We start from the raw sequence: 22,257 nt of genomic DNA on the forward strand, positions 1-22,257 counted from the left end.
ATTGAGCGCCGGCCTGTGAACCAAAATGGTTGCTGGTTCGATTCCCAGTCGGGCACACGCCTGGGTTGCAGGCCAGGTACTCAGTAGGAGGCGCTTGAGATTCAGCCACACATTGGTGTTTCTCTCCTTTTCCTTAAAAAAAAAAAAAAAAAAGGTCTTTATCTGGGTGTGGTATATTGTAATTATTTTGTTAACCTGCTTCCCCCTTGTGATTCTCCTGTCAAACGAGTAAAACCAGGCTGGAGAGTTGTCAGCTGGGTTCCAGCCGCTTGTGTTTGGTCGCCCTTGAACGGCCTCCGGATCGGTCTTCTTGTCTCTAACCCCCGACCTCTTAGCGTGGGGCTCCACTCTCTGCGTACGCCCAGTCCTTCCCTTTGGTGCATCCCTTTGCTAGGCCCTTACTCCAATATGTTGTGCCAAGGTCCCACCGAAGTATTTAATGTTCCCTAAGTGGGCCAGGTACTGTCACGTCTTGAAGTCTTCGCACGTGCCGGCGTCTCTGCCCACGCCCCTGACCCCACTGGCGAACTGTAGTCTCTGCTCCTCCTCTGAGGCCCGCACGCAGAGGCTCCCCTGCTCAGATTCCCGTGCGTCCTTTCCCACTTCTGCCAGAGCAGCATAAATCTTCCCCCGGGTTCTGCGCTCCCGTGAATTTCCTGTTCATCCCGGTTTTAGCCCCTCTCACACTGCGGTGCCGTCTTGGGGGTAAGGGTTGCTGTGTGAACATGAACCTCTTCCAGGGGAGGGTGAGGTTCCCCAGGGGACAGACCCGCACGGAGTCGAGCACATCGCCCGGCAGGTAGCAAGGCGTTCGGTAACAGCTTGTTTTGCCGGACTGGCCTTATCTGGCTTGAACCGTCAGTATGTTCTACGTCGGTTCCTAATGTCTCTGGGGGATTTTTCTAGACCAGTACGTGAGTACCAAGGAGTCGTGGATGGCAGACTACTGCAAGCAGGACAAGGAGGCGGACTCGGCCCTGTCGGAAGACTGGATGGGCTCTTCAGTGGATCCCCCGTGCTTCGGACAAAGTAAGGTTTTTCTCTGCAAATGCCTAACTCAATTGCTGTCGACCTACAGAGTGCTATTTCATTGAAAAATCAAAAATTCTTTTCTGTGGGAAGACCAACAGGAAATTTGGACCATCTCCTGTAGTTCTGTTTTAGTCTTTGTGAGATGCATTTTTCTGGCACAAAGCACGCAGCCCCAGTTTGACCTTTGTGGGGGGGAGAGGGTCTGCGGGGCCCAGCCCCCGGGCTCTGGTAGCACTGCACGTGCCCCGGTGCGCCCGAACGTCACTGAGGTCAGCCACCGCTCAGTCCGGGTTTTACTGGGCCGAACAAACGTCCCTGGGGATTAACCTCTTGGGCTGGATTTTTAAAAAGATCTGTTCAGTCTTCTAAAGCTAAAGATTGGACATACATGCTTAAAGAGAGGGGGCGCGGAATATCCCATGTGGGGGGGGGTTGTTGGGGGGCCTGTATTCCCCACAGAGTGCAGAAGAATGGAATGCCCAGCCTCTGGGAGAGGGAGGAGTCAGTTTGTTCTCCTTCAATGATGTTTTCTTTCCTTGTTTAACGCTTCGCTGTGGAGCTCTGATTTCCTCGGAGCTGGGGCGTTGGCGGTGGCCCGCTGCACGGTTCTCAGTTGTCCCACAAGCCGTTGTCATTCAGATGCAGTGCAGCCCCGGCCCTTCCAGTGTGGCTTCTTTGGGGAGTCTTGGCCAGACTTCACATAGCTCGTGAATACGTAACCACTCCATCTGGCCTGCAAACGTGTCATGGGAAGATGGATTTTCCTAGTGTATGAGCATCTGAACTGGCTCTTCTCTCCTCAGCGTGTACAAGTGGACTTTCTCTCTGCTTTGTACTTCTAGAAGGAGGGGCAGGAGATGTCAGCTGAGCCTGCTCTCCGTACTCCCAGGCTGTGGCTTTCAGTCCCAAGGCCATTGCTTAGGAGCCAGGGCTTTGCAGATATCATCAGCTTCAGTTGTGGCTCCCCCTCCCACCTTCCCAATCTGTGTGTCAAGAGAATGTAACATAAATTCTACCTAGAAGACTCTAAATAATCTTTGAAGTATGTTAAGTGTGTCAGGGAGTGTGTGTTTCTAAAAGCATCCACACAAGGGGATCTTCCATCCGGGGCGGCAGGAGCACTTAGGGGCCCCATCACCAGGATGCTACTGAGGGGGGTTCTTTCCTCCCTCTCCTTCCTCCCCTGCCTTTAAGAAAAAAGATTTTCCTCTTCCTTTAAAGTTAATTAGCCACCTCCCTTACGTTAAATGTTTCTGCTAAATTAAAGCTGGTTTTATTTACTTAGATTTTTATAGTTACTTAGGCATATAAAGGTATAATATTTCTTTTTAGTTAGACATAACTGAATCTATCTACATTTCCAAGCCTCTTTTTTATTAGAAGTTCCCGGGTAGTAGTAGGAAGTCAGCTGGGATTGTATTCGTTTCAGAGACCCACTGAAATAATTGCGGGGCATTTGTTTTGAAAGTCAGTTGTTGAACTGACCACGGACATTCAGGTCCAATTCATGAATATCTAGTCACCTCCCCCCCCCCGCTGCCCCCCCAATTTGTACACTTTATTCAGGGCAGCTTCAGTGGGAGCTCTTGGAACAGAGATTCTTAATATGAAATTCAGCCTGAGGGGGCTGCCGATTTCTTACTGTTTCTTTAGCACGGGAAGGAAAATAACAGCTTCGTTTTTGAGGTAACTGTAGGCTTTGTTCGGTAAGGGCTGAGACTCCGCAGTAAACCTGGCTGGCACGGCACCTTATGGAACCCACTAGTTCTGTATCCCAAGGACACTGTTTGGAAATGGAAATATTCTAAAAACTCCCATGTTTAATTTATAATGTCACCGTACTGTGAGATAACTCCTTAGTCCTGACAGTTAAAATGGGAACACGGGCCGACTCTTCCCCTGGAGCTTTTGAGACCCCTGAGGGATCAGCGTTCTCTGCTGCTACTGCGTTTCTGTGGGAGACGGAGTAGCTCCCACTCAAATCTGCACTCCCTGGTGTTGGCGACTTTCCTGTGACGTCTGAGAACGCTCCTGCTTTAAATGGAAAACCCTCAGAAGGCTTGTCATTCTGTTCAAAAGAACGTTGAATGCATTTTCTTTCCCCAGTTGAGAAAAAAGGAGCATGCTTCTTTGACGCGGCCCTGCCGTTGAAAAGCCGGCCTGGAAACGGCCCCGCCCACCTTGTCAGGCGCCCCTTAGCTTCTAGTCGGCACCGAGGGGGTGATGCTGCCACTGCATGACGCTTGCTGCTTTCCTAACGGGCTCCGCTCGGGCTTCTGCGTCGGGGGCAAGTCCGCTCACGCACTGTGTTTGTTCTCACGCTCTAACTCTGTCTCTCCTGTCCACCAGGCCTCCCCCTGGTCTACCTTAGAACTAGGAGCACAGCCAGTCTGACTAACCTAGAGCACCAGATCTATGCTCGAGGTACGGTACGGCCAAGCGAGGGCTTGCCTCGTTCTCCTGTTTTAAGAACTGCCTTGTACATCGATTTTCTGTGAATGGGAGCAGAATGGGAGCATGCCTGGTGTCGAGCACTCTGTTTAGTAGCAGGGGAATTTCCAGCTAATGAGCAGAGTGACGCTTTTCATCAGAAGCGAGTGGTGTGCTGATTCCTGTGCTGTCTCCTGCGTTTACCTTAACCCTCGGTAGCGATGGAACCCACTCTAGTGGGTGGTGCAGAAGTGCCCGGCGTCAGGTAGGTGATTTCTCATGCCGGAAAGCAAGTACACGGAAGAACACCACCTCCCCCGAGCAGCCCTCCCAGCCTGTTTGCAGCACACTCAGTGGACACGCGACGGCCGACTCGGGCTCTGTGGGGCCGGGGCTCTCAGGGTCTTAGCCAGAGCTCAGAAAGTTTCCCTGAGACACAACCTTCACTCCTTAAGCCAGGACTCGGGCACTTAGGGGAGAGAAAAGAAAAGGTCCTTTATTCCTCTCTCTGACCCTTGAAGCTTCCTTGAGCATGTGACTGGTCAGTAGATGTTACAGAAAACACCCCAGACCTCCAGGAATTGGATCCCAGGCTACGCACGCCCTCCTTCGTGTGTCGTGCGTGTAATCGGAATGAAATCCGTGTGCCTGGCTGACAACAGGCCCTGCCCGGGCCGTGACATCTTTGGTTTAAAAAAAAGGCCGTTTGAGCTTCCTCGGCAGGAGTTCAGAACAGGGACATTACGACATCAGACAGCACTGTGGGGCTTTTCCCGGAAGGTTTTACGGAGGTGGATGTTTAGGGGATGGCTCCCAAAGGAAGCCCGTGATCGAATCTCCATGTACGTGTGGATTTATATCCTGAGCTTTCCTGCGTCTGATGTTTAATCTTTCAGGCTAAGCAGAGTGTTAACTCCTGTGTAGCTGATGGGGACAGAGAACCCCAGGGAGACCGGTGACTGGCCCTCCTTCACGCGACTAGCTAGCAGCAGGCCCAGGACATCTACCTCTTTACAAAGCCAGTCCTTTCGGACAGAGTGAGCTGCTTACGTAGCATGAAAACCTACCCTGTGTGTCATGGCCAAACCGCTCTGTGAATCAAGCCCGAGGGGGTAGAGATTTCCTCAGCTGGAGCCACTGGAAGCTGAAGCTGGACGTGAGGAGCGTCAGGTTCTCCGAGCCCGTGGGGAAATTAGGTCTGGTCGCTGGGGACAGATTTTCCGAGGTCACCAGGGAACCCTGTGCTCCTTGAGGGACTTGGGAATTTGGTTTCTGGTCCCGTGCCAGCGGCAGATCCATAGTCGATGTGGACCCCAGCGCAGGCGATGTCAGACTTGTCCCCTGGCGCTGGCGCTGGACTGGTGAGCACTCCGCGTATTTTTATTGTCAGAGAAGCCGGTTGCTGCAGTCTCCGCTGGTATGTGTAATCAAAACAAGCAGCTCGGGGACCCAAGCTGTGTGCCTTCCCAGGCTCTTTAATTCCAGAGCAATATACTCGTGAATATCTTTATATGGATTCCTAGCACTTTATTCTGCGTTACTCTGTGATCAAAGCCATTTGCCACCTGTTCTTTTTAAATCTAATTTGCAAATGGAAACTCACAGTCTGGCTCACAGCGGGATGTGAGAGCACAGCTGGCTCCTTTTCCTCCGGGGCCTTTATCTCCTGCAATAAAGCAGCTCAGCTCAGGCCCTCACCGAGCGGGGGTGCCTTTCAAGGTGCCACAATAAGTACTGTTTACCCTGCAGACAGCTCTTAAACCTTTTACTCCCCCTCTGCTCTTGTCAGCAGCCTCACAGCTACTCCGTAATTTTCTACTCGAAGAACATTATTAGTATTTGTTTTAAAGGAAACCTTGGGAACTAAGCGAGGCCATTGGGAGGGGAAATGGGTATGTTGTCAGCAGAGATTGTCTCGAGGAGAATTCGGGGGCGTCGCTAAAGACCAACCACGGAATTGTGGTTGGGAACGCGCTGTGGACTGCTCATGTATTGGGCACGTTGTTATCAGCGTGGAACTTGCCTTAACCCGAAGCTGCTTGTGTGGCCGTGTTCCTAGTACTGACTTCTGACAGTGTCAGAGGCTGGAGAGGGAAGTGCTTGCTTGTTAAAGGCAGCAATGCGGGCACCAAGACACGGAATGCCTCACGTGTTTGTGTGTCGTCCCTGTGCAGCGCCACGCTAATCTTCTCCGTAATTGTTTCCGTTTTCTCGTGTGTGCTGCTGAAGTGAGCACACTCACACAACGGAATACCCCTGGCCGTGAGAAAGAAGAACACGTTACCCTTTGCGACGGGACGGTGAGGGCGGACCTGGGAAGCATTGTGCTAAGTGAAATAAGCCAGTCAGAGAAGGACAAGGAGCGTGTGATTTCACTCCCGTGTGGCATCTAATGGGTAAACTGAAGTAACAGCCGAAGTCGAGGCAGACTCACAGACGGAGAGCAGGCTGACAGCTAGTGGGGACGGGTTAGGGTCCGGCGGGGGTCCAGTGAAAGGGAGAAAGGACTCACGGACGTGGACAGCAGGGTGGCGACTGCGGGGGCTGGGGGCGGGCCCTGAGGGGCTAAGTGGTCGTGGAAAACAGTACAGTGAGAAAGTGAAGGTGGGTTAAGAAAAGTCAGCTTGCTTGAGCAAAGAGAACAGAGGGAAAGCGAAGGCAGCGGCGAGGACCGGCCTGTGACCTGCCCCGCGCCTCACCTGGGAGGTGGCGGAGGCAGGGCTGCGCAGCCTCCCTTCTTGTTTTGCCGGCGGGAGGCGTGTGGGCCTGGAAGATGAGCATCACTCTGCTGTGGAGCCTCAGTCAGCAGTCGCAGCCGCCTCCAGATGTCCTTCTCGGCACAGCTGCAGGCCGTGTGGGTGCCGCGCTCGCTCGGGCTGTCTGTGCTTTCACGCGAGACACCTGGGAGACGGGCCGTGCCCCCCCTCCCCCCTTGGTTGCCAGTGTGTGTGTGGCGTGAGCACGCGGCCTTTGTGGTTCCTGCTGCCCCCCCCGCCCCTTCTTCGTGTGGCGGCAGAGGAGACTCAGGCCCTGGGTCGGAGGAGCCCACGTCCCTCTGTGCAGCGCCCGACCGCTGGCAGGGCAGGCTGCGGGCACCGGGCCACCTTTCGACTCTTTCCGGCCACGCGGTCTCTCACTTTCCTGATTCTCTTATAGTGTTTACTGTCAGGCCAGTTGTCTTTCTAGAACTTGGTTACTTATAGTGTCGTGTTGATCAGTGTTTCTTTCCAGTTTCCCTGACTAGAAGCTGTTTTGTGAACAGAAAGTGTGGTTTTATGCTCCTTTTGTAGTCTCCCTGGCACCTGCCCTGTGTACGCAGACGGTGGGGATGCCCGTGTCGACTAAGGAGCTGAATGGTTCATGTGAAAGCCTTTAGGACAGTACATGCCTGGTCCTCCGGGGAGAAGAAACCCCCAACGATTAGTATAGAAGAATAGGAGAGATGCTTTTCTTTCATCGTCATAGGAATAATGTGACTGCGGTGTAACTTTTACAGAAAGGGAGGCTTTGTTAACGTGCAGGTGGTTTGGGCCGAGTCTAATCAAGTGGGTGTGACCTATCGCGCTAAGTCTGGGTTACTTACGGGGTATTTCCTGGGAGTAGCGGGGTCCCCGTCTCTCTCTCCCTCTCTCAATTCCAGCCAAGTTAGGTCCCGACGCCCTCTGCTGAGACGGGGCCCACGGGGGTTGTGGGGGAATTGGGGGCCGGGGCAGCCACCCGTCGCAGCCAGCTGCCGGGGGACCAGGCGTCCACAGCAGGCAGCAGAGTCCCTGGAGGTCCCATCCGCCCCGCGGGCTCAGTGGTGGTAGTTCCTTCCCTCTTCCCCCTTCCTTCGCTCCTTTGCCAAGAGACCCTTGCGGGTACTGTCTCAGGGCGGGGCAGGGTGGGGGGCCAGAGGGGGAGGGGTCTCTTCCGCAGAGGTGGAGGCGATGCTAACGGCTGCTGTCTGTCTGTCTGTCCGTAGCAGAGGTGAAAACCCCGAAGCGCAGGCAGCCCTTTGTCCCCTTTGCCCTGAGGAATCACACAGGCTGCACCTTGTGGTTCGCCACCCTGACCACCACCCCCACCAGGTAAGGACCCTTGACCTGTCACCCCGAGCCATCTCTGCCACCAAAGAAAGGCTCCTGGGCACCGGCCCGGTGGGCCCCTTCTTGGGGCTCTTGGATGGTATTTGAACCGGGAACTTGCTGCTTGGCTCTCTGTGGAGTCCGCAGTCAGAGAAGTAGGTCTTGAGTCTGAAATGCCCAAGTTACGATGCTGATCCCGGTAGACATTATGTTTAAAGTCCAAGTCGGGTAGAGGAAGGGTGTGAGTGGGCCTCGAGAGAGAAAGCCGTCCCGTGTTTGCTCCTCAGCCCCCACGCCCCTTGAAGGAAGCTGTATGTGGTTATGAAATCAGACGTCTTAAATCTTTCTTCTGAGGCAGCTCTGAAAACGTCCTATTTCCTTCCCTTTACCCTCCCTGAGAACTGTCAAACCCTGAACACGCTTCAGTCCAGGTGGCACCAGGCAGAGTCTGGAGAACGAGTAAGAGTTTCCCTAAACTGCCTGAGGGCGTTCTCTGCGGCTCTCTGCCTGCTGGGACCCGGGCGGGGGTGGGGTAATGAAGAGCAGGGAACGGGTAGCAGAATCAGCTGATTGGAAGCCACGTTTTTCCTCCACTAAGTGTGATAATGCTTTACCGAAGACTTTCTGCTTGGTTTGTTTTTAAGAAAGTTTAGGTCTGGGAAGTGCTTGTAGTCACGCAATACTGCCTTTCCAAGCTGTGACTCGGTTTACACAGCGCCCTGTGCAGCAGGCTCAGTGCTGGGGGCAGGTGAGCGTGTGGCCACAGCACTCAGCGGTGCTTGGTCGTGGAGATACCTTTAGTTACTGACCTTCGGGACCCTCCGCGGGAGCCCGGTCATGCTGCCCCCGGCACTGAGCGCTGTGTGGGCGGGAGCTGGCGAGAGAGAGGGACAAGCGGGCGGTGTCTCCTCTGGTTCCAGGGCCGCCCTGTCTCACAGCGGGAGCCCAGGGGTGGTTCCCGAAGAGAACGGAGCCTTTCTCGACGATGCTCACAACGTCAGTGAGTGGCGGGAAGTCCTCACAGGCGAAGAGATTCCCTTTGAGTTTGAAGCACGTGGGAAGCTAAGACACAGGTAAAGTGTGGTCCGTTCTTTTCCTCATGTATGATGCGAGCGTCTCGAATGATCTGTCCTTTCACTTTATTAAAGACTGTAATGATTTAGTGTTTCCTTTAAAAAAATACAGTGACTATCAGGGGGTGCAAGGGGACTAAATGGTAATGGGGAAAAATAAATACAATGTAAAAAAATACAATGACTCTCTTGCTATCTTGGAAGTATATCTCATTTCCCATTAGTTATCGCTTTGTCGGACGTGTGTGTTTCACATAATTTGGTTGAAGTACAGACAGGGCATAACACTCCAACACATTGCCTTCCAGCCTGGTTTACATGGTGCACTGGTGACATGGTATTCTGCAGAGGTTTTTAAAGCATGTCGATTTCAATTTTTAAGCTACATAGGAGCCACATAGCACTTTTAGCAAGCAGATGCTTTCAGAAAGCAGAGCCATCATGATAAGATAAAGTGACTCTTAAGAGGATAAGAACCCTTCACCTAGGGAGACTGCTGGCACTCACTCCCGACATGGCCAGCCAAGGACCTAGGACAGACGCGAGGGACGGTTCCGTCTGCTTACCGAGAGGCCACGCAGTACCTCATTAAGTGCTCTGGTCGTGCAAACACGTTTAAGCAGAAGGGCTGTCTGGGGAAGAGGTGAAGGTGTTAGGATTTGAGCCTCGGTCTGTTTTTGGGCTGAGCTGAAGTGGAGGAGGTTGGCTTCGGCCTGCTGCTCTCACGAGGCCGTAGGTCTTCGGGTGCAGACCTGCTCCTGGACGGACTTCTTCCCTCCACGGAGCTTTCTGCCCCCCAGCACGCGCTCCTCCCTCGCGGCAGGCCTTCTGAGCGCGTGGGCCCCCGGTGGTGGTACAGGAGTGCAGTTTAAAAACATCACTGCTCTGGGTGCATGGGCCTGGAAGCCATGTTAGAGTTTCCAGGGATGAGTGGTGAGCATTTTTCCGTTCCACAAAGTTCCTAGAGGAGCTAATTAGAGAACTGGTAGCTGTACTTCTCATAAGCACTGCCTCTGTTACATCAGAAGTACAACCGTTAGCTGAACTTCTTAATAAGCACTGCCTCTGCGTGACCTCTTTGTCATTTCTGTTTTAGATCCCACGTTTTGTAACCCATTTCAAGTCCCACTGTTCTTCTTGAATTCATCAAAATAAATGCCTTTTCTGGCTTTCCCCCCTCTAACACACTGTATCCCAATCCCTTCCTCCCTCCCTCCCTCCCTCCCTCCCTCCCTCCTTCCTGTCAGCCTCAAATCCAGTTCCCCATTTCAGGCTTCTGGCTTGAATTAGGCAAAATCTAAAATGGAATTAAATGTGCAATTTCCTCCCGTTCCTCCTGTTCTGCCCACCGCTTTCTGCTTCAGTTTCCGCCAAGCACCTCAGCTCTGAAACGCCGGGGGCGCCGTCTCCCGTAACCTGTCTGCCGCCGTGGGGACCGAGCCAGGGCCGAGGGTGGTTCTGGGAGAAGTGGGGGGTTCAGCGAAAGGACGGAGCAGAAAGTGTTGCGGGTGTTTCCAGGAGTGCAACTATACAATCAGATCGCTAGGAGAGCGTTGTGACTGCCCCGCTGACCTGGTTTTAGCCGGCCGACGGCACTGTTTCATACGGGTTGCGCGGGGGGTCGGGGGGGCGAGCCCCGGGTGAGTGCACGGGGTCTGCGGGGCCCCTGCGAAGGGAGGGCACGTGCCGCTCCTGCTCACTGAAGATCCCGCGGTTTCTACTGGGAGACCCAGTGAGCGTATCCTCTTGATTTCCCCGGCACCAGGTCATCACTAAAAGAAGGCTTGGCCAACTGGGTTTCTATGGCATTATGTAGTAAATCAGAGCTGGGTCTTTGCCTCTAGTCTTCTTTCCTTTATAAGGCTGTGCCTATTGTCTTTCTCCGCGCTCTGCTGCAGACACACCCATGATCTCCGGATTCACCAGCTGCAAGTGAGAGTGAATGGCTGGGAGCAAGTGAGCCCCGTGTCCGTGGACAAAGTGGGGACCTTCTTCCGATACGCGGCACCGGATAAGAATTCGTCGTCCTCTACGGTGCGTGGTGGTGGTGGGGGGGGGGATGGGCGTAGACTGTGCCCCGACCCCACGCCCTTACACCCAGGCACTCAAAGAAGCCTGTAGCAGCCTTGCTCTACGGAAGTTTCCTTGTCCTTCACTTCCTCTAGTTCTCGGAAGAAGACATCAGGTTGTGTCAAGCCATTGTGGGCACTGATAACCAGGGTGTAGGTAATTCCACCGAAAACACAAGGCCCAGAGTTGACTCTCCCACATTGTCCGTGCAGACCCAGGTCTCGCTCAGCGGGCCTGCCTGGCGGTCTGCTGGCCTGCCTGACGCGCGTTGGCTGTACTTCACTCACCGTTAGGCTTCCCGCTTGTCCTGTCTTTGAGTTTCTTGTAACGCTGCTCCTTGACCCTTCCAGCGCCTTCTCCCCAGCTTCTCCTCTCTGGCAGAGAGCCCGGTACCCTCCGTTGTTTACTTTCTGATCACGCATCTTCCCGCTCACCCTGGCCCGAACTTGACCCCGGCCTGCGGTTCTCGGGGGAGGGGGACCAGCCCGGCATGATGCGGATCGCATCCCCGACTAGGATGGGCAGGCGGGGGCCGGCCTCCCGGCCGAGGCGTCTGCCACAGGTGCTGTTGCCCAGGACTCGGTCGCACTCCATGGGCTGACCATGCTTGCTGTCCCGGGGGGGGACAGTGACGAGCGGGGAAGCACGGCTTCCAGAGACGGCGGCCTGTGCCACGCCTGTTGCCTTCCCGGGGGCCCGCCATCCTTTCCCCCGTTCTCCTCTCGCACACCCCGCGGTTCCTAGAAAAGGACACTTCCTTTCAAGACTAACTTTCTGCCTAATTTCCTTTCTAGTAATGAGAGGACTAGTTCCTCCAAGAGATGCGTTTCTGTTGTATAAATGTGTTCTGGAAAACCTTTGCATCCATGGAGTGGTTGTAAAGTGAGTGTTGTTTTTCCCGTGTCTTCTAAGATCAGATGTTTTCTCTTGGTAGTGGAGCGTACTTTACTGAGGCCGCTTATTTACAGCCGCACTTGCAAGCAAACTACACTGTCGTTGAACTTGATGATGGCTGTAATCTTAGGTCTGTGCTGACTCTGACTTTTGGGATCTTCCTTAGATTGGCAGCCCAGGCAGCAGAACAAACATCATTCACCCCCAGGTTTACGTGAGTATCACTCTCCTGTGTCACGGGGTTTATTAAGCACTTACGCTGCGCCCGATCCCCACGTAGGCGTTTGTTTCTTAATGCTCAGAGGACTTTATGACTGTAAGTGATTGGAATTTATCCCTCTTCTTTTCTGTTAATGATTACCTTCATTTGATAAGTACTTGCCAGAAACTGTTTTCACCTAACTTGGTGTGTGGGACTGAGTATTACAGGCAAGGAGAGAAGAAGCAAAGGTTTGGGGCCAGCGCTTTTTTTTTTCCTTCTAAGTTAAAATATAAATTAACCCTCATGTGGCTGTATGTATTTCATAGGTTTGGGTCCACAGGTCATGAAAGTAAATAAGAATGAAAAAGTAAGATTTTTTTTCCTTCTTTGACTGTTGAAACATCACAAGCTGACACTAAAAAACTATTTTTAGGATTTTGCTTATCGTTTCTGTCCCCTTAGGGATAGTATGTTTTGAAATGTGAGGTTGTAGCTAAGCTTGAAGGTGTCGAGATCAAGACTTGAAACGATTGTTATTGGCCTTGGCCGCACTGTGCTTTGCTGGGCGGGGTCAGGGGGCCCTCTGGGGCGGCCCTGCCCCTGTCTCTCTGACCGCGCTCCAGGAGGAAATAGTTCGCCTTTTCACGGGGGCTTCCTGGAAGTCTTGGCGCAAACCACGGAGCTCTTCATTTTGTTGCTTGCTAGGTTGGTTTTCACACACCGCTGGCTTTAATAAAAGAGCTGGCAGTGTGAAAAGCTGCGGCGTGGTGTCGTTTGCTTCTCCAGTGGAAAGAAAAAACACTGTCAGTGTGTCCTGGACACTCACGCAAGGAAGGATAGTTTTGGAAACCTCTTTGGCTTACCTGGTGGGTAGGGTTTCATACTTAAAAAAAAAAAAAGTTTTGTGGCACAAAATCTGTGTTGGCTGCGTGAATGAATGTATGGAAAAAGAAAGCAGTGGCGGCGGCCCAAGACCAAAGATAAATTATTTTCCTCCGTTACGCTGAGTTTCTGAGACTCGGGGTCCTGTTTATAAAAGAGTGGTTATTAACTGGGACTTAGAAAGACGCCGTGAAGAAAGAGAAGTTTGTTTTGGGAATTCTTTGAAGTACAAAGATTGGTTTCTCTCTGTGGGCATGTCAGCAAATAGCATGTGGGCCTAGAGAGTAATTTTTATGACATTAGGAAGAAGTTACTGTTGTCCCTGTGAAAGGCAGACCCGTGCAGACAGCCCTCTGCTGTTCGCTGTCTGGGTTTCGCAGAGACAAGGTGTAATCTCAGAAGACTTCCTTTCGCTTTTGTGTGTTTTGGACGGTACCCAACCCATTGTTCCCGTTCAAGGGATGTTTCCTCACTTTAATATTAGTCTAGGAGGAAAACACCACGGAAGGTAAATCATTTAATGTTTGACCGAGTCCTGCCTCAGCGTTTCTGGACTTTCGGGTGTTTTGGATGGGCTTTGCTCCCCTCCAGCAGAGTTGAGAACAAGTCTTGCTCGGCTCCCAGGGAAGGGCCGGTGCGTAGGGACCCAGCAACGTCGTGCACGAAGGACAGCCTCCAGCAGGTGCTTTTTTACGACATTGCAGAAGTCTGGGAAATTTGATGGGTCGTTACCGATCTTAGGGGAAGTTCTTTACAACGACGTGTCTAGAGGCCTGGGGCAGATTTTTCTTTGTGACTCACTTTGTAATATCCCTTCTGAGTGGAATAACTGTTGTTGTAGAAATGTTTAGAATCCGCTCTTTTGAGAGTGTGCTACTATTATAGGATATGTATTCCTGTTAAAGCTGAGTGGTCTTAGGGCTGACTGACTAATTCCACCAAAGAGCTGTAGTAACAATAGGATGCTTTGATTTAGGCATGCTGGTTGGTATTGTTATATTTTTATGTGTTTTTTTTTTAAAAACGGCAGCTGTGCTTTTTGACTTCCGCGCCTTTTTCGCAGTTCTCCTCCCTCCCCCCCGTCCGGGTGGTCTTCGCGGTGACCATGGAAGGCAGCGCCCGGAAAGTGATCACTGTTCGGTCTGCCCTCATTGTGAAGAACAGACTGGAGACCCCAATGGAGCTGAGACTGGACAGCCCGTCAGCTCCGGACAGTAAGCCTTGGCGTAGCCCGCCTTCCTTTCATTCCTGGGTCGGCAGGCCTCTGGGCGGCAGGCCCCGGCCGGACCGCGCTGACACCTCCTTCTGTGGCAGAGCCCGTGGTGCTTCCCGCCGTCATGCCCGGGGACTCCTTTGCCGTGCCTTTGCACCTCACCTCCTGGCGGCTGCAGGCCCGGCCCAAAGGGCTGGGCGTGTTCTTCTGTAAGGCTCCCATTCACTGGACCAACGTGGTGAAGACGGCGGAGGTCAGCAGCAGCAAGCGGGAGTGCCACTCCATGGACACGGAGAAGAGCCGGTTCTTCAGGTATGCGTGGCGCTGCGGCCACACGTAATTCTGCTTTTCTTCTCTCCTTTGTGCTTCCTCTAAGGACCCTCGGCGATGCAGCCGCGCTCATCTGAAACCCTGAAGTTCTGACTCCTCAGGTTCTGGTGTCAGACTTCATAAAGATTCAAAGGTCAACCCCTGGCAGGGGTTGGGGCTGTGGCTTATCATCTGGTGTGTGTTGGAGAAACAGCCAAAAAACACGGCGTTCGTACATACTCTACTAGGCACGTGGACGTGTGCGTCAGCGTGAAGAGAGGACACGTAGGGAGGGAAGAAGAAACTTACCGGTTCCCATTCCTAAATGGGGAAGCAAAACCCTGGGGTTAGGAGTTTTTAAAATGACAGATTTCAAAGGAATTCGGATGAAGGTTCATGCACCTAGTACTGATTTTTCTCGGGGACTTTGACAAAATTGTCTAAATTACTTAGACTCCTCCTCTCCCCTTCTGAAGAGTATAGGTAATACGCTACTAGATTTATTGTTGGAAAACATACTGGATTGTTAGTGTTAGTGACTTAAAATGTATTTTTTTAAGATTTTATTTATTTTTAGAGAGGGAAGGGAGGGAGAAAGAGAGAGAGAGAGAAACATGAATGTGCGGTTGCTGGGGGCCGTGGCCTGCAACCCTGGCGTGTGCCCGGACTGGGAATCGAACCTGCGACACTTTGGTTTGCAGCCCGCGCTCAATCCACTGAGCTACGCCAGCCAGGGCTGAGAGAATTATTCTTCATCACTGGTTTTGGGTGGTAGCTATAGAGACGTATTTATTCATCAAAACCCACGAAGCTGAACATTTAAAATCTATACATTTTATCGGGATTTAAATTGCAAGTACTGAATTATTGAACCATTTTAATGTTATGCTTTCTCATACTTAGCTGAGGAGGAAAAAATTCAAGTTCTTCATTCAGGCTGATGGTTTTCCCACCATTTGTTCTTCATAGGTTTTGTGTGGCCATAAAGAAAGAGAATTATCCAGATTACATGCCCTCAAACATATTTTCTGACAGTGCAAAACAGATTTTCAGGCAGCCCGGGCATACCATATACCTCCTGCCGACGGTGGTCATCTGCAATTTGCTCCCTTGTGAACTTGACTTTTATGTGAAAGGAATGCCCATCAGTGGGACGCTGAAGCCTGGCAAGGAGGTGGCTCTCCACACAGCGGACACATCCCAGAACATTGAACTGGGTAAGGGTCGAGCTGCATTGCCATCTGTAGTCATTCTGTGAAAATGCCAGTATTTTGTGATCATTTGGTAAAGATTTTGGAGAAATTGTAGCACGCACACTCTTTCAATAGGCCAGCACAAAGGATTTATGCAGTTTTGAAAAAATGTGAAACTTCTAAGTTAGAAAATTATCAAAAGAAAATAATTGAACAAGTCCAAAAGATTTCCAGAGGAAGCACCCGAGAGAGCCTTTTTCTTGGGTTGCTCATTTGATGTATGACTAGAGGAAGTCATTCCGTCTTTTCAAACCATGCTTTTTCCCAGCTCTAACATGAGCAGAAGCATCTGTCTCTCCTTCTCCGTTCAGGAAAGGGAAAAGCATGTGCCAAGCACGCACTGTGCCGCAGGCACCGTGTGCTGCAGAGTCACGTGCTTCACATGCATGCTGTCACGTAACCCTTAGGCAGGGGTTCTGGGTCCTCTTCCCGATGAAGATGTTCAGGTTCGGGGTGCTCAGTGCATCGGGTGTGTTCAGCTTTAGGGACGCATAACTGGAGGCAGAGCATCATTAGAATCAGCATCCTACTTGTAGTGCTTACAACAAAGAGGTGCATCCGGAGTTTGGGCCGGAAGTAGGTTTCTTCAGGGCTGTTGGAGACATGTTGAAATGATGATGACTCGGAAGCACATTTTTTCCCCGGTTTTGTGTATCATCTCATTTGATCTTCACAGCGGCACGTTTCAGGCAGAGAGGCAGCTGCTCTCTGCGTTTTGCAGATAGGAACGCGGAACGTGCTGAACTCGTGCTCCACGGCGATGAGCTGGCGCGCCAGGGAGCCTCCGGAAGAGAGAAGCAGTGCAGTGCTAGGTGTCCGTCCTAAAGAAACCGGGCCTGTGCACTGGCATTTACATACGCCTGCAGCCAGCGCCTGCGAGCCCCGGTGTGCAGTGGAGTGCCCTCCGCCCACCGCAGCGGGTGCACACCCGGCATTCCTCATCTTCCCAGTCCGCTTCCCCCGGAGTGTCACTTCTGATGACAGCCCTGCGGCGCGTACAGATGCCGTTGTTATCCCCGTCCGGCAGACGAGGCACAGCGAGGTCAAATAGCTCACCCTGCGCCCTGCAGCTGGGAGGGCCAGGCTGGGGCTCAGACGCAGGCAGGTTGCCGCAGAAGCCTTGGCTCTGACCCTCTACTTGCCGTCATTTTGTTCTAGGCGCCCAGCACAGGGCCTGATGTGTAATGAGCTCTTACTAATCATAGCTGTCATTGGTAGCTTTTTGGTATTTCCATTTTTCTAAATGTGCAGTCCAGACTCCCTAGTGTGACTTCCAGGCCATCTGGTTTGCTTCATACATATTCTCACCTCAGTTAGATGAAAATGGCCATCCTAATGAGATTTTTTTGCTGGTGAGAGACATAGTTACTGATTTTTCCAAAAGGAATCCAATTTCATTTGTTAATGATTTTAACAAACTGAAGTGAGAACGCAGAAAGACAATAGCTTCTGTGTCCTCTAGGGGTGTCCCTGGAGAACTTTCCGCTCTGTAAAGAGTTGCTCATCCCACCTGGAACCCAGAACTATATGGTGAGGATGCGGCTCTACGACACCAACCGACGGCAGCTGAACCTCACCATCCGGATCGTGTGCCGAGCGGAAGGGTCCTTGAAGATCTTTATTTCTGCGCCGTACTGGTTGATTAACAAAACGGGTGAGTGTAGGGGCTGCTCGGGTCGGCCGTGGGCGTTTGGACCTTGTCTGCTCAGCTGACTGACTGGGGCCAGTGCAGACAGACAGACCGCGTCAGCAGCCTAAGCTTCCGGAACTGCCCTGCTTCCATAATGCGTGCTCAGTCGTCGTCAGAACGGTCCTTTTAGACAACGAACTGAACCCACTAAATAAATTCAGTCTTTACTCTTTTTCCCCATGATGACTTTTTTCAGTTTTACCATTCATATCTGTCTTGGATAGCCTGGGCGGGACTGACGTACACGCTCCCGCTCTTTCCCGAAGGGCTGCCGCTGATCTTCAGGCAGGACAACGCCAAGACGGACGCTGCAGGCCAGTTTGAGGAGCACGAGCTGGCCCGGAGCCTGAGCCCCCTCCTGTTCTGCCATGCCGACAAGGAGCAGCCGAACCTGTGAGCGCGGTCACTGATGGGAGGGGGGATGACCGCCGGGGAAGGGGAGACTAGCAGGGGCCTCAGTGTGTCCGTGCGAGCGGAAGTGCGCTGCAGAGAGCAGTCCCGGCTTGGCGGGGGTGGGGGGGGGGGGCGGGGCGCGACCTAATGGGTGCTTTCAGATCTCATTTCTCCGTTACTTGGTAGTGAAAATAAACCATTTGCTTGGTTTATAGTGAAAGCTAGCTTTATTTTACGTGTATTGAAGTAGTTCTAGTCGTAACTCTGCCAGTGAAGAGAGACCCGCATCTCTGCTCAGTTTTCTTCCCCTGTAAGGTCTCAGCACAGGCAGGGGCACACTGGCTTAGGGGTGCAGGGGGCCGGGGTGGGGTGGGGTGACTGGACCTCCGGCAAAGCCTTCGCCCCATTAATCCAACCCAGGTCATTTTGTGTAAGGTTTTGAAATGCCTCTCTTTTACTCTGGAAATAAAACATGCCATTTCAGGATCTCAAAGCATTCCTTGCATGTTTAAAGGCAGAGAAAAGCAATAATTGTGAGGATTAGAAGACCTTTTAATGTATGGTATGACTGTTACTTTCCTTTGTTTTTGATTTTGACATTCTGCCATACAGGAGTCTTGATTTATAGCCATAACCCAAAGGCACATGGGCGTATCTGATACTGCCAAAATGACATAGCCTGTCATCTGCAGAAGTATGCTTGCTACGAGCTTATGAGGAAGGCTCAGGGGGTGCCCCACACCAGGGGTGCAGATGCATCTCCCAGGGAGGGCTGGCTGGCATCTGGGCTGGTGCTGGACGTGGTGTACATGCAGACACCCGACGTGGCCGGCAGGCCCGGTCTCACTCTTTCTGAGAGGACTGACAGTGTTCGATCTAGGGCTTGACACTCACAACAGCTCATTTTCTCCAGGGAGTTGGCAGCTACCAAAGCATTTCCACGGAGACCATCTCATTGGATTCCCCCAGCACCCCAGTGGATTAGGCAGGGCAGGAAAGACTGTTTTATTTTCAGATGAGGAAACTGAGACTCAGAGAGAGAGGGAGAGGTACCTGCCCGAGGTTATGTGGCTCATTAGTTATAGAACTGGAACACACGCCCAGGAATTACGCCTCCAGGGTCTGTCATTCGACACTGGCTGACGCAACGGTGCCTTGTCCTCAGAGGGAATGTGCCATTAGCCACATTTTCTGCACATGCTTTTCCTGGATGTGCAGAACTGTGTGCACACTTTCCTGGTATGTTCAAGGTATTTCATGAACCCTGGAAACCCCTGAGTCGGCAAAGTCAAGTCCTTGTTTTTCAGAGGGACAGTAAATATTGTAGTATTTTCTGCATGCCTTATTATGCTCATAGAGTCTTAACGTTTTTTCCCTGAAGTGTTCAGTTGAAGGCGTCCACACATTCTGCAGGTTGTCGTACTGTGGCCGCCTCTGTGATGGGGGTGAACCACCAGTGTAATGACCGCCTTGCCGTGTTTGGGAGTGGCGTGAGTGAGGAAGAGTCAGCGTTAGGGTTCTTGGTTTGGGTGACAGCCATAGCAGCAGCGTTTCCTGATTGGAGCGGGTGGACGCGACTTTCGGACGGACGAATGTGTAAACCTGTGTTTTCTGCCCCACAGCTGCACAATGAGAATCGGAAGGGGGATCCATCCCGAAGGCATGCCGGGCTGGTGTCAGGGCTTCTCCCTGGATGGCGGGAGTGGTGTGCGAGCTTTGAGAGTCATCCAGCAAGGAAACCGCCCCGGGCTGATCTATAACATTGGTGGGTCGCACGTGGGGCAGTGGGAGAATCAGAGCCGTCAGCCCGGGACCTCAGGCTCGGGTTGCAAGCTGGCCGCACGCGGTGGCTGGGCGGCAGGTGCCGATTTTCTCGTCTGGTGTGGGGTTAGGTGCCTTCTCTCGGAGTGGGCGTCAGCACGGGCCGGCTCTCCTCGGGCCCGAGGAGCTGCCCGAGCGCCGCCCTGGGCAGGCTGGGGCTCTGCCGTGTGGTTCCAGACTCACCTGTGCTGGGAAAGTGTCAGTTTGGCTTAAATCCTCATTTTTCACAGGAATAATAGGACCACTTAGAATTCTTTTTTCATCCTCAAGCGTTTCCCATGCATCCATTAAAATTTCCAAACTCTGAGAGGGTAAGAAGCATTGTTCTCCTCGAAACTGCAGCAGAGAGGTTAAGCGACTTGCCCAGATGCGACGGGGAAGTTGGGTCAGGGTGGGATTATGAGTGGGGCGTACCCATTGGAGGCAGAAGATGAGATAAAGTGCCCTTGGTGCTCGTGCTAATTAGAAGCCCCCTAAACTAGCTTAGCTTATGGGGGAGGAGGGTGGTGAGGGGAGAATACTTTACCTATAAACCTCATAGCCACCTGGAATTCTCAAAAGACTTTCTGCAGGATTAAGATAAATTTGATATAATGTGCCCCGGGTTTAAATAGTTAGCAGGGTGTCCTTCCTTTAGCGTATAATTTCCAAGGACCTCAAAGCACCATTTAGCGTTGAGTGTCGGGGAGCCATCTAGGACTGCACTGTCCGTTGAACCCTCTGCGGTGTCAGAAATGGTCGGTGTTGCACGGTAGGTAGCACTAGCTGCACACGGCTGCCAAGCACTGGAGAGCACATTGCTACGACGTGTGGCCAGAGTGACCGAAGAATTGAGATTTTCATTTTATATGACCAGTGGCTGCTGCACCCGTGCAGAAATGGCGAGGTTGCCGAAATGGCGAGGCTGCAGAAGGGAACCCCGAGGGGTAGTTAACAGTTTACTCTGGGTCCCGGCTAGGGTCAGGTCGTGTTTAAGTGTTTGAGGTGTTACTAGTTACGGTCTCTCCCCAGTACAGTTTGCTTTTAGTGATTTTTCAGCCTGAATTGGTATGCATTCTCCCTTGTTATGGGGCTGCCTCCTTCAAAGTTGACATTACGACTTTAACAGAAGAAATAAACTTTCATTTGAGCCTCCAGCTGAGGATCATTCGCTTTACCTTTGCTGGCACTTTTTGCTCTACCCCTCGAATAGGCTAAGGCTGCTTCCTGCTGTGTTTGGTTTTCCTCCGGGGCGTCTTGTACGTGAACCACAGGTTGGCTAGAAGCTGTTGTTGGGACAGATTGTGGGGTGGGGGCGATGGAGCTCTTAGAAGCTGGTGCTGAGGAATAACAGAAGTCTCGCAGGGAGGCAGATCGGGCTGTCCGGCCAGAACTGTGCAGTGAGTGCATGGATACGCTTGCATGTAGATAGCGATTTTCAACCTGCTTCATCCCATGGTGCCCATTGACTAGTTCCTAAAACTCCGTGGCACCCCCAAAAATACTGTTTTTGCCCATCTGACAAAAATAGGTATACTTTTGATTAATTTACAAAAAAATAGTCATTTCTTACCATTTTTACTCCAAAGTGACTTTTTAAAAAATCAGGTGCCGCCCTGGCTGGTGTAGTTCATTGGATTGAGTGCAGGCTGCGAACCAAAGAGTTGCTGTTTCGATTCCCAGTCAGGGCACGTGCCTGGGTTGTGGGCCAGGTCCCTGGTTGGGGGCGTGCGAGAGGCAACTACACACCGATGTTTCTCTCCCTCTCTTCTCCTTCCCTTCCCCTCTCTCTAAAAATAAATTTAAAAAATCTTTTAAAAAAATCAGGTGCTTGTACTTGTATATGAGGATTTCTGATACTAAGAATTAACCAATCAGACACAACCTTGATATGCTTTGTGACCAATAAGATGCAGCTCTGTTATATGACTTGTACATTTATGATTCAAGACAATTATTGTGTTGGCTGTGGTCATTTTAAAATTTGACAGTCTAAGGGAAAAGAGGTCAGTGCCCGTGACTAATTAGTCAGGTATTGCATGTTTTAAAAACTATTGTGGCACACTGGTTGAAAATCACTGTGCTAAAAGCATACATTAAAACTTATTACACACCCTCGCTGGTGTAGCTCAATGGACTGAGCACAGGCCTGCGAATCAAAGGTTTTGCTGGTTCTATTCCCAGTCAGGGCACCTGCCTGGGTTGCAGGCCAGGTCCCCAGTAGGGGGTACATGAGAGGCAACCACACATTGATGTTTTTCTCCCCCTCTTTCTCCTTCCCTTCCCCTCTCTCTAAAAATAAATAAATAAAACCTTTAAAAAAACTTATTGCATATGTTTTTAGGGACACGACTGTGATTTAAAATATTTTGTTATATCAAAGAAAGGACTAGACTGGGTAGGAGTAAGATAGGTCTTTATAGTTCTTAAGGATCATGAGATCTTGGCCTTTAATATCAAGGGACTTTGTGGAATCTCTTACTTGAATGTTTCGGAGAGCTGGACAGATAACGAGCTCCCTCTCATGAACGTGTAAAGCTCAGTCCCAAGCTCAAAAGCCAGGGGGGCCTTGCCCGTTAGCCTCTCATGCATCTCCAGAGAGAAGAATTTCGTACATTTTTATCTCATCAGCTGTGCATTGACTGGGGTTTTGCCAGAGCAATCTAAGAAGAAAAGGGAAATGAAAAGCCTGCTTTTCCCAAACAATTGAGTCTCGGTACTGTAGATCCTTTTTATAATCTTAAACACATCCTTTGTGGGCAGACTTCGGATTAGTTGAGATCAGCTAGCTGTGATGATGGCTGTTTCTGACAGTTAGTGCTTTTCCATGTGATACAGAGGGAGGAGTGAGAGGGAACGTCTCTTTATTCTGGAATTCCTTAGCAATTCTCACGCACAGAGCTCCGGAGATTTTTGGTTTTGAGATTTGCTCAGTATTTCAGGTATTTT

The 22,257-nt window shown here is 51.5% G+C and overlaps 1 protein-coding gene and 1 non-coding gene across 7 annotated transcripts in view; one reads left to right on the top strand and one right to left on the bottom strand.

Annotated features, from left to right (window-relative positions):
* VPS13D (vacuolar protein sorting 13 homolog D) overlaps positions 1-22,257 on the top strand; it is a 225,048-nt gene that overhangs the window by 80,121 nt on the left and 122,670 nt on the right. For 4 of the 6 annotated variants that reach the window (XM_045858715.1, XM_045858714.1, XM_045858719.1 and 1 more), the window contains 12 exons: positions 907-1,029; positions 3,382-3,456; positions 7,430-7,532; positions 8,450-8,602; positions 10,501-10,636; positions 11,733-11,780; positions 13,714-13,864; positions 13,965-14,175; positions 15,142-15,389; positions 16,888-17,079; positions 17,382-17,508; positions 19,131-19,273. In XM_045858715.1, the coding sequence (XP_045714671.1) occupies positions 907-1,029; positions 3,382-3,456; positions 7,430-7,532; positions 8,450-8,602; positions 10,501-10,636; positions 11,733-11,780; positions 13,714-13,864; positions 13,965-14,175; positions 15,142-15,389; positions 16,888-17,079; positions 17,382-17,508; positions 19,131-19,273 (1,710 nt within the window). Of the gene's footprint in view, positions 1-906; positions 1,030-3,381; positions 3,457-7,426; positions 7,533-8,449; positions 8,603-10,500; positions 10,637-11,732; positions 11,781-13,713; positions 13,865-13,964; positions 14,176-15,141; positions 15,390-16,887; positions 17,080-17,381; positions 17,509-19,130; positions 19,274-22,257 lie in introns of all 6 variants that reach the window. The other 2 variants (XM_045858716.1, XM_045858717.1) reach the window with 2 other exon arrangements.
* On the bottom strand, positions 5,592-5,698 carry LOC123832405. The gene has a single exon (XR_006788059.1). It is a non-coding gene; the product is annotated as a U6 spliceosomal RNA (small nuclear RNA).

This window comes from Phyllostomus hastatus, unplaced genomic scaffold, assembly GCF_019186645.2.
Source record: "Phyllostomus hastatus isolate PE091 unplaced genomic scaffold, TTU_PhHast_1.1 phas_scaffold_182, whole genome shotgun sequence".
Lineage (NCBI taxonomy): Eukaryota > Metazoa > Chordata > Mammalia > Chiroptera > Phyllostomidae > Phyllostomus > Phyllostomus hastatus.